This window comes from Typopeltis vanoorti, chromosome 4, assembly GCF_054136105.1.
Source record: "Typopeltis vanoorti isolate ZY-2024b chromosome 4, IOZ_Tvanoo_1.0, whole genome shotgun sequence".
In the NCBI taxonomy this organism is placed as follows: domain Eukaryota; kingdom Metazoa; phylum Arthropoda; class Arachnida; order Uropygi; family Thelyphonidae; genus Typopeltis; species Typopeltis vanoorti.
The window spans coordinates 81026634-81038793 of NC_143552.1; the positions used below are offsets into that span (position 1 = coordinate 81026634).

At 36.4% G+C, this 12160-nt stretch overlaps 1 protein-coding gene across 1 annotated transcript in view; it reads left to right on the forward strand.

The window, feature by feature from the left end:
* The window catches only part of LOC150107444 (uncharacterized), a 526289-nt gene that overhangs the window by 341247 nt on the left and 172882 nt on the right, over positions 1 to 12160 (forward strand). The window contains exon 11 of the mRNA XM_090392100.1: positions 1876 to 2023. Within this exon, the coding sequence (XP_090248226.1) occupies positions 1876 to 2023 (148 nt within the window). The remainder of the gene's footprint in view (positions 1 to 1875; positions 2024 to 12160) is intronic.

Genomic DNA, 12160 nt, shown 5'->3' on the forward strand with positions numbered 1-12160 from the left:
CTCAACAGTGCTTGGAGCGTTTTAACAAGAATAAAACTGATTTTCTGTATCGATTTATTACTATGGATGAGACTTCTGGTGTGTAATGGTGAATTGGATTCACCATTACACACCAGAATCAGTGCCAAAGAAGTCAGTTCCATCAGTAGGAAAGGTCATGGCATTGGTGTTTTGGGATGCTAAAGGCATTTTGTTTATTAATTATCTTGAAAAGGGTAAAACAATAACCAGGGAATATTATTCCAATCTTTTAACCAGACTAGACAAAAAAATTTGTAAGAAAAGACCCGGTTTGCAGAAGAAAAAAATCATCTTTCATAAGGACAAATGCACCTGTCCACAAAGATGTTTTGGCAATGGGAAAATTAAGGGATCTACACTATGAATTGTTGGAACATCCACCCTATTCCCCAGATTTGGCTTCCTCTGACTTCTATCTCTTCCCAAAATTAAAACTCTTCCTCGCTGGTCAGCGTTTTTCTTCGAATCAAGAGGTGATTATTGCTGTAGAGGGGTATTTTGCAGATCTTACTGAAAACCACTACAGGGATGGGATAACGGTGCTGGAATAAATGTATTAGTCTTAAGGGAGAATATGTTGAAAAATAAAAATAATTTTAAAATTATAAATTTGTTTTTTCATTGTTAGGCCAAGAACTGAATGACGCTAATAAATAGACATGAAATAAGATATGGGTGGGGGAGGTCTGGAAAGTTCTGATGAACGCTAGAACAAAAATGATATTAAAGCAACAGATATAACTACAAGAAAGAACATATGAAGATATAAGAATATAAAAACATAAACTACCTTCAAAGCTCTATTACTAGTATGCTTTTTCTTGTGGCTGCATCATCTTTAATGTCACTTAAATTAAGGGGATATTAAATCCCACATAGTTTTAAAACCGAATAAGAAACTCAAAGATTGGAATCAGAGATCAGAGAGTTTCTTGCCGAATATAGTAAACTATAAAGTATCGGCGGACACTAGCGTTAGCAAATGCAAGTGATCCTAGTACGTAGTACAATACTGGGCAACTCGTTGCAAAGGTGGAGGAAGAAGTTCAGATCGCTATTCTGAATATGTAGTACGTAGTACTACGTACTACATATTCACTATGTAGTACTACGTACTAGGATCACTTGCATTTGCTAACGCTAGTGTCCGCTGATACTTTATAGTTTACTATATTCGGCAAGAAACTCTCTGATCTCTGATGCCAATCTTTGAGTTTCTTATTCGGTTTTAAAACTATGTGGGATTTAATATCCCCTTAATTTAAGTAACGTTTTCATTGCCGAAATGAAGCTTATTAGCTCTTTATACTTAAGTAATCTTTAATGTCATTTTTGTTCTAGGTGTTTATCAGAATCCCCCCCCCCCCCATGTAACTCCCTAAGGATTACAATATTACAATGAGCTATTTAACTCTTAATAAATCTTTAAAAAAAGATAAGTTTTATCATATTGCAAAACTTAAATTCCGTTTATGAAATTTACACTCAGTATATATGATAATGTAAAAAAAATGAACACAATAAGCAAATTGTAATTATGTGAGTTTTTACAGAAGAATCTCTATAATGATGTTTTCCTAGTCCCCTCCCCTCCTATAATTATGTTGTGATAACACATTTAACAAGTAAAATATGAAACCATTTAATATTTTTAATACCAGTATTACACTCATAAGGTGTGCCTATGAACATTTTATCACTCCTCTGAAATTCTACATTATTCTTCTTTCCAGTTATGTTGATTAGAAGAATTTTCTTTAATTTTTGAAATGAGTTAATATTTATTGCAATTGTTTTGTTTTTATTTACTATGTATGTAATATTTAATACCTGAAAATTTTGTTCTAAAAATAGCCCTACAGACAGGCAGTGACACCAGTGGCATGTACCGATTGCGAGTGGCTCACGAAAAGTACATCCACGTACAAACAAAGAGCAAGCATATGAGTTATAGTCCTATGACTAGTGAGCAGTTTATAATGGCTACACACTCAATAATAAGGTGATTTTGCTTTATTATAACTTTATTCCAAATATACAGTTAGTAATGGCTAAATTATTAAAGATTGTATAAATATGTGTCAAATGAATGGGAATTTAGAAATTACATTCCTCTTGCAACATTTCAGAGATCAAGTATTGAGTGTAAAGAAATTAGATCTATAGTCTAGAATATAATTTCAAAGTTTTTTTTCTGCAGTCTAAGTCCAGGATTAGTTGAGAATTATTTTAGCAGGTAATTCTTGCCTGAGCTGCCAAGTGAATAGTGTTTCCATTTTGCAACTAACAGTCTGCTATGGTTTAACATTTAAAAAAAAGAAAAAAGAAAAAATCATACTACTGAGTGGCTTGTGAAGAACACTAAATTCATTCTCAGCCTTCACCAAAGCATGCTTCAAATGCAAAACAACAGTAGTAAATCCAAATCTGATTTAAAGGGTGGACAGCAGAAAACTTTCTTGTCCAGATGTCACTCTTGCTTTTTCACTCTTGCAAAGGGCCATCAGATACAACTTCTTTTTGCCTGTGCTTCCACTTCTCTCTCTCTCTCTCTCTCTCTCTCTCTCTCTGTTATTCAAATTGCATCACTGTTACAGTATCTAAAAATAAAGCAACTTCCTAGCATTATTTCTCTTCTGTCTCCTATGTAGATGGCTAAGCAAATCATTGCTTCTTATATCAGAAAGAGTATTGCATTTTCTGAGGTCGAATCCCTGCCCCTTTTTTTTTTGGAATATGATGGATGCATGCTTACATGTCTAGATAACTTCATGCTAAGTATAAGAGCACAGAGACAAGACATCAGAAGAATATTAAAGAACATATCAGATAACAAAAAGATTTCTGCTCCTGATTGTCTCTTCCAGGTTATACTCAGAGGTTATGGTCCATAACTAACACTTCTCCTGTATTGTCTCTGTGCTCTTATACTTAGCATGCAGTTATCTAGACATGTAAGCATGCATCCATCATATTCCAAAAAAAAAAAAAATGGGAGCAGGGATCACTATTAGAGTCCTGTCAGTTAATCTGTTACAACTAGTATGGGTTTGCCACTCTAGATTCACGGCAGATCTCTTAAACTATGTCACCCACTACTGAACACATTCTTTGAAATGGCTTGGACAAATCTGCCTTCTGCCCTGTTATCAGATCTCTTTCCACTGAAATTCATCTCCCTAGTGGATGGCTTCCTCTCTTTGAACTTCTCCATCAAATCCATACTTCAAGATCTTCAACAACTTGCCTTAAATATCAATTTCCATAACATTCTTTAGTGAAACAAGGATAATCTTCAATGCTACCAAAATGCAGACTTGCTTTCTTTCTTGAAAAAAAAAAAAAAATGATCCCAACTTATCTTTCTCCTGCATTCAGTAATGAAAAGATCATCATGAGGTTGACTGATTTATCTGTAGCCTTTCTATGTCATAAACACATTTTATCAATTAGTTTCTTGAGCTGTTAAAAGACAAGTCATCCTATTCTTCTTAGGATGCTACGTTTCTCCCATCCAGCCATTAACTCTGTACAAATCTATCTACCGAAGCTTAGAATGATGTTCACCTGATTGGAGCGATATACCAAAATCTTCTCTAAAAATCCTTGATGTAGTCCAAAAAAGAGCATCAAGAATTTTTAGAGATCATCTATTAACAATCATCAAAAAGCAGGTTTGTGCAAACACACTAGCCTGCTCTTCCTTTTTATTCTGTCTTCTTCCATTCTCTAGAACAGTGTTTCTTAAACTTTTTCCACTCATGACCCCTTTTCACCCAAGAAATTTTTACGCAACCCTGGGTATATAAAATAGGTATACAAATCAAACATTTACTGATAATGAATCATAAAGAAATTTATTTTAAAACAATTCTTTGGTATACATATAATTTTACCATTTATATAAAGAATTACAAACAATAGCCACGAAAACAGAAACCTTTTACTGTTGCCAAATTTTTTGCAACCCCATTTGGGGTCACAAAAAATTGCTCTGCTCTAGAACACCCTTCCTGATGAAGTGTTTCTCAATAACTGTTGGGTTGGCAAATAACCTCATTCGGTTGTTCAGAGTGGAATGAAACACATTTTATTTAATATATATAATACATACTAGTCAGTTGCATATTGACTCACTTTATCAATGACCTCTTGCCATCTGTCCACCAACTTTATTATGCCGCGTTTGTAAAACTCCTGAGGTTTACTGGCGAAAAACTGATCCAGGTGTCTTTTGACAGCCTCCTCATTAGTGAAGGTTTTCCCGTTCCGAAAATTCTGCAACGATCAGAATAAGTGGTAATCGGAAGGTGCCAGGTCAGTGAATACGGAAGATTCGGCAAAACATCCCAGCCAAGACATAACAATTTACTAACCATGTTGTTAACAATGTGTGGGGTCTGGTGTTGTCGTGGTGAAAGACAACTCCTTTCCAATTTGCCAATTCAGGATGTTTTGTGCTAATTGCACGAGAGCCAGTCGCGTTAACTGTGAGCAATAGACAGTTAAATCAATCATTCTGCCTGATGGTAACACCTCATAGTGGACAACACCTTTATAATCATACCACACACAGAGAGCATGATCTTCTTTGGGTGCAATCCTGCTCTCGAGGTTGTTTGTGGCGGTTCGCTCTTGTGACCCCCCCCCCCCCCCAATGATCTTTTACGTACACGACCCATTTTTCATCTCCCATAATCATCCGCTTCAAAAATGGGTCGTTTTCTTGGCAACGTAGCAGCGCACACAGGTTTATGAGAGCAGTCATATTGGCCTCAGTCAATTCATGTGGCACCCAAACATTGAGTTTTGAAACATAACCCATCTTTTGCAAATGGTTTTCAACGCTGGTATGGGATATGTTCAGTACTGCAGCAATCTCCCGCACTGTTTGTGACGGATTTTTGTCGACGATATCCTTCACAACACTCGAGTCAACCTCGGTCGGGCGACCAGTGCGAGGCGCATCACTAACATTGAAATCTCCAGAACGGAATTTGGCATACGCATTCTGTTAAGGCACCATCCCCATATACGCTGCATATTTTTTTATGGGTCTCCGCAGCTCATTTGTCTTTTTTGAAATAAAAAAGCAAAATATGGTGGTAATGTATGTTATTTCCTTCCATTTCTAAAAATATGTTACACACACGCAACTGAAGTAGGCCGAATGAAAATTCACTGAAAGGTTATGTGAAATGTCGCCTTTCAACTGCGCAATAACTTTGAGCAGTAATGCAACAATAGTGACAAGCGAAGCGGTATAAACTTGTACTAATGCATAAACCGAATGAACTTATTTGCCAACCTAATACAACATCCAGTTTTTCAAGAAAAGTGTTACTGTTGCTTCTCCTATTGTTTCTCACTCCACTTTCATCACTGACATGTAAGTTTTTCCATCATGTTTGTGCGATTAATATTTAAGGGGGTAAAGGGCTGTTTCTGAGTGATTGTGAATTGTTTATTTCAGTGTTAAGGTGGTGGATGTGGGAATCTGGCTTAGATTTTTTTTATTTTATTATTTATTTATTTTTTGTATGGGGTTATGATTTTTGTTTGAATTATTTCAATTTTACTTCTATTAATGTTGCTTATTAAATAATTTAAGGAATTTACAACGTACACAGGATATAAATTAAACTTTAATCTATATTTCCAATATTTCAGCAATGTCACGTTGCCATCTTCACAGGAACTTAAAATAAAGACACATGTGTGCAGGCACTACACACAGTAAATGAGGACAAAGCAGGAATCTATTGTTTCTCCTAAAAGTCCTGATGGTGCCCCCTAGCAGGCAGTGTTGGTATTCTTTGCTGTTCGGCTGAAGGGCTTCTGATGTAAGTCTCCCAAATTTGAGGCAGTCTCATGCAACCAAATTTGTTGAGGTTTGGACTGTTTCTTAGGGCTGAGGCTGATTCCATGAATGGCCTTTCAAATTTGAATTTACTACAGTGTATTACCTTGGCTTTCTTCCACCGTATTCTGTGGCGTGTATCCAGAACATGGTTTGCAAGACCCGAGTGGCTGTACTGGTGAAACTGGATGTAGTCCTTCTGTTCTGAAATTCTGATATTTGCTGTCCTGCCTGTTTGGCCAAAGTAGGACAGCTTACAGCTGCATTGGACCTGGTAAACACCAGGTAGGTCTAGGGGAAGTGGTTGGTCTTTAGTGGAATGGTTAAGGGACATCAATTTGATATATGGTCTGTAATACGAGGTCAAGTCATGTTTTTTTTAGGATTTTGGTAATTTTTTCCGAGGTGCCTCGGATGTAGGGAAAGGTAATGGATTTAGAGTAATCCTTGTTGTGAAGGGGGGGGGGGGGGTTGTGGTTTACTTGTTTTAATTATTTTTTTTTTGGATTTTTTTGGGGGGTTGCCATTGGCTGAGAAAGTGTTGAGGATATGGTTTAGTTCTGTGGTTAGGGCATTGCCATTTGAACAGATAAGTCCACTAAAGACCAACCACTTCCCCTAGACCTACCTGGTCCCTTGCAGCTGTAAGTTGTCCTACTTTGGCCAAACAGGCATGACAGCAAATATCAGAATTTCAGAACACAAGGACTGCATCCGGTTTCACCTGTACAGCCACTCTGGTCTTGCAGACCATGCTCTGGATACACGCCACAGAATACGGTGGAAGAAAGCCACGGTAATACACCGTAGCAAATTCAAATTTGAAAGGCTATTCATGGAATCAGCCTCAGCCCTAGGAAACAGTCCAAACCTCAACAAATTTGGTTGCATGAGACTGCCCCAAATTTGGGAGACTTACATCAGAAGACCATTAGCCTAACGGCCAAGAATACCTACATAGCCCGCTAGGTGGCACCACCAGGACTTTTAGGAGAAAAATAGCTTCCTGCTTCGTCCTCATTTACTGCGTGTAGTGTCTACTTGCACGTCTTTATTTTAAGTTCCTGTAAAGATTGAAACATGACGTTGCCGAAATATTGGAAATATAGATTAAAGTTTAATTTAATTTATATCCTATGTACGTTATAAATTCCTTAAATTATTTAATAACCATGTTTAACCAACGTCTAAGCCTTTCTATGAGAATTTCTATTAATGTTATTCTGTTATTAACAAGTAGGACATGGCAGCATCTGTGGGATGAAATAGTCAAGAACATATTTCCCATAAAGAAAACACACAGATTCATGTTCCTGCTGCCTGACTTCAACGGTGTTTCCCATGTACTACTACTATACTCAGACTCTGTTTAGGTATGAACAGGCTAGTAAAGCAGCAAGTTTATTTGCTAAGTAGTTGAGAAACCTCCAGTGCATCATTATCTGTTTCTGTCCTGTGTAGTATCTGTATATATTAGTAGTCACATACAAAGGTTGGCAGGGTTTTCTTCCTAGAAATTCTGTTTTTTTTTTTTTTTTTTTTTTTTTTTTTTTTTTTTTTTCCCTTCTTGAAACAGACAATTCAGGCAGAACATACACACATACTATTTACAAATAAAATAGCTTGTCTCATAGACTTAGTCACTTTGGTTTTCTTTGGCCATACTAAACAACCAGCCTGAACAGTTTAGCTCTCACCCAAATGGTGATTATACTCTAATTCCCCTGTACTGTATTTGGCATGCCCTTGATGATCATATTCAAGTAAATATGGTACGTGTATAATTTAATTAAGAATCTGCTAGTAGCAAAGAGATTGACATATGTATGAATTCAACATGCATATGTCAATTTAGCACTTTTCAAAAGTAGGCAGTATGCAGGTGAGTAACCAATAAGTAAAGAATAAAAATGATCAGCCTAAATGCTGTTTCATGCAGTAAAGCATTTCATGATGTTGCTTTAACTGATTCTAAGGCATTCTATTATTGTTTTGATATAATTAAATGATGAAATTGTGTTTTAGGGTTTATAGTGACATTGTAAACAACTTGGCATCCATTATTAATGGTTGTCTGATGTTAGACCTTTGGCTTCCTATAAACCTGGTTAATGCTGCTATAGAGCACATAATCCTATCTATGCAAACTGCTGTTAGCCATGTTGACTGGCTGATTTGTCTGTATTTATTTATTTTCAATGATTTACACTATTATTATAAATCCCTCAAGATAGATAAATAAAGAGAACTGATTAGTTTTGAACAGGAAAACAATACTTGACCACTATAGTGTTCTTGACAGGTTTACCTCATGTTTTTCCAGCCAAGTAGCATTTTTTCTACCATCTGTATTACAAAGGTGCTCTTAGTATTTATTTATCTAAAAATGCCTGTTATCATGAAATTTTGTTTCACAGTAACATAGAAGTTAATGATATGCTCATGTTCATTTGCAGTAAATTTGTTATGGTGATCCGTGATGCACAGTAATGTTAATTACATCTGTGCCATTATTGGATTAGTTTATTAGAAGCTTGGATTAATGATATTAATTGGAACTTGAATTATGACAGGGGTTCCATTCAGACAATCCCATCATAAGTTGAAAATCACCAGTAGAATATGCTAACATACCAAAATGTGTAGGTCTGCATGTTTTTTTATGTTTATAACTAATTTTACCCTCCGTTTATAGTAAAATAAATACAGTATACAAATTATAGGATAAAATTAGTGTGTGTACTTTAATAAATAATGAAACATAAGTGTTCGGTGCTTCTACCAGTAAAATAAACAGATGGCAACACTTGAGCAAGAGTAATTCTTCAAAATTTGCTGCTTTATTAATTGGTCGATTCATCAGATGCTAGGTAATCAACAACAGTTTCTTCAAATTCAGGAATTGAAATAACGTGTTCTGGGGATAGCTAACCAGATGCATCACTTATAGAAGGTCTAGGTTCATCTTCAGAGAGTGAAGTAACAGTAGAAGTGGTCTTCAAAAGTTTGTCTGTTATGGCTCTTTAAAATAAAACAAAACAAAATAAAATGGACAGAAAAAAAATCAAACCAACAAGTCCTGAGAGAGATAAACGAAACAAGAACTCTAATAAAATCGATCAAAATTAGAAGGGATTGGTGGTTTGGACATATACCTCGACATGATGGACTTGTGAAAAGAATAACTGAAGGCAAAATAGAGGGGAAAAGAAGAAGAGGCAGACCAAGGAAAAGCTTTCTTGACCAAGTCAAAGACAGCACGGGTTTGAGGAGTTACCCGGAGGTTAAGAAGCCAATGACAGAGCAGAATGGAGGAAATTGCTGCTGAGCTACCAGTCCCAAGACTGATGCAACTGATGATGATGGCTCTTTGCATGATTCCATCTATTTTGCTAAATCTCTCCATGTTAGTGTCTATTTCCTCAAATAACCAGTGTTATTAAGAGTGACAAATGCCTTTGCCAATTTTTTACTGTAAATTTTTGGGGTTTGACCTCTGCAATTTTGTGCTTCAAGAGCTCTATAAGGTCTTCATGTGAGAGTTCTTCTTCCACCAACTACTTTACATCCTCATTTTCATCTTCTAATTCCAACTCTTTAGCTAGCAGCATTGTCTTGTCACCAGTCTTTTGTAAGGCCTTGTCTTTGTTGAATCCTGCAAATGTATGAACACATTTTCAGCAGCTTCTTCCAAACACTATTCATATCTTCTACTGTCACCACCTCACTCATGCCATCTACATTCTTTATGCAATGCAAGATATCATATTCCTTCCAAAAGTTTTGAGTTTTCTGACCCCTCGGTAGCAACCTTAGCCAGAGCAAAATTATTTCTTAAATAATATGTCTTGAAGACCGCAATAACATTTTGGGACATGGATTGCAAGAGTGAAGTGGTATTTGGTCAGTGTGTTAATGAGATGGCCATCATGAAGTATGTGTGGTTGTAAGTTACATACGTCATAAGTTGAGGACTGACTATATTTGGTGTATTAGTTTTTCAACTTGAAGATTGAGTTTTCCTTAGATTTTTCACAGTGGATACACTGTGAAATTGTTACACGTATACTTTTTAAAAAATTTGAAATATGCTTGGACTGTTAATTTGACTTGGAAGACAGAATCTATCAGAATGTGTGAGAAGTGTGATGATAAACTCGAGCATTCCAAAAATGAGGATAGTGTCAGAACTAATCTGAAAATGGAAATGCTGGCTATGGTATATTACAATTGAAGTCAAATGTAAAAGCTTAAGCAAGAGTTGATAAAATGAAGAGTGAAGTTGAATATATGGAGGAAGCAATTGACTAATGTGAATGAGAAGGAAGTTAGTAGGAAGAAGCAAGTATTAAATGATGATAGGGTAATGTTGTATAGAGAATCAATCATTAGTAGTGTGGTAAATAACATGGTGGCATATTTACCAGGTGATACATTGAAATAAATATCTGATGCTTAGCATGAAAGAAAGGAACAGGCATCAAAATTAGTTGGGAATACAAATGACTTGGATGATGAGACAAGGAATGTAGAGAAGGATTTGGGAAAGTTGTTGCAGGAAGGGATGGATAATAGTGTTGTTGAAAAAGTGTGTTGTTCAGAAGTGATAATGATAACTGAGAGTGCAAAGATGATGATAATAATAATTATTATTATTGTACAGCCACTTCCATGGAGTCCAAAGACTTGCAGAAGACCCAAATTATCCACACAATCTATTATACTTCTCCTTGAGCCCATTAACAGACAAAGTGCTAACAACTGACTCTTGTAACCCATTCCATTCATTCATAACTCTCCAAACAAAAATTCTAGTTCTCACACTCTACTAACTACACCTTTATTCAACTTCCAGGTGTGACCCCTTGTTCTGTTTCCTCTAGCCAAGTGCCAAAACATTTCCCTTGCATCAATCCTATAAAATCCTTTAAGTAACTTCAATGTTGCTATTATATCCCCTGTTTTTTGCCTATTTAACCACCTTATATTAAATTTAGTTTAATCCTTTATCCAAGTGTGAGCAAACAAAGTTTGCGCCTGAAAATATCTTCAGGACTGAGATAAGGTGGTACAACACCAGGCAACTCGTAGCAAAGGTGGACCAAGCTACTATCATGCTCCTATCTCAGTATCTCCCATAATGCAAAACCCGTCTCCCTGCAGATATGTATAATGTTATGCATTAAGGGAAGGGCCACTACCCAGACCGGTTTCGACCTCTATTGAGGTCTCGTCAGTGGGAGCCAGGTCCAGAGGTGGAGAAACCAAGGCAGAAGCAATGGAGAGGTCATCTTTATCCATGGGAGTTGCCAAAAGGTGTTGTACTACCTTACCTTAGTCTTGAAGATATTTTCAGGCACAAACTTTGTTTGCTCACACTTGGATAAAGTATTAAACTAAATTTATTATAGTCTAACCAAGTGCAAAATAAACTTTCAACATCTTTCCTCTAAATCCAGAGTAATTTAATAATAAGGTGGCACACCTTTCGGCATCTCCTATAGGTAAAGATGACTTCTCCATTGCTTCTGCCTTGGTTTCTCTGCCCCTGGACCTGGCTCCCACTGATGAGACCTCAGTAAAGATTGAAACCTTTCCCTTCCCTTAATGCATAACATTATACATATCTGCAAGGAGATGTGTTTTGCATTATGGGAGATACTGAGATAGGAGTGTGATAGTAGCTTGGTCTACCTTTGCTATAAGTTGCCTGATGTTATACTACCTTACCTCAGTCCTGAAGATATTTTCAGGTGCAAACTTTCTTTGCTCACACTTGGATAAAGGATTAAACTAAATTTATTATAGTTTAACCATCTTCTGCAGTCCACAAACCTCATTCTATCCTCATAGGAAACGTTCTGAAGACCATTCACCATCTTGATTTCTTGCCTTTAAATCCTCTCCACCACTGCCTTATCTCCAAGAAACCCAGGAGACCAGACCTGAACACTGCAATCCAGATGTGGGTATTCAAGTCCTTATAAAGAGGACTAACAACTTCCTTATCCCTACTTGTTAGTGTGTTATTCAATATCCAAATAATCTTATGATCTACCTTAGCAACATGTTCTTTAAACTTCAACTCTTTGTCTACCACCATCCCTAAAACCCTAGCTCCCTCTATTTTATTTCATGCAGTACAGTTTCATCAATGTGTGGTACATTTGTATTCTCTTTATCTAAAATTGCATAACTTTACATTTCTCAACATTAAACTGACATCCATTATATTTTGCCTGTATTCACAACCTATTTTAATCATCCTGCAAACTCCCC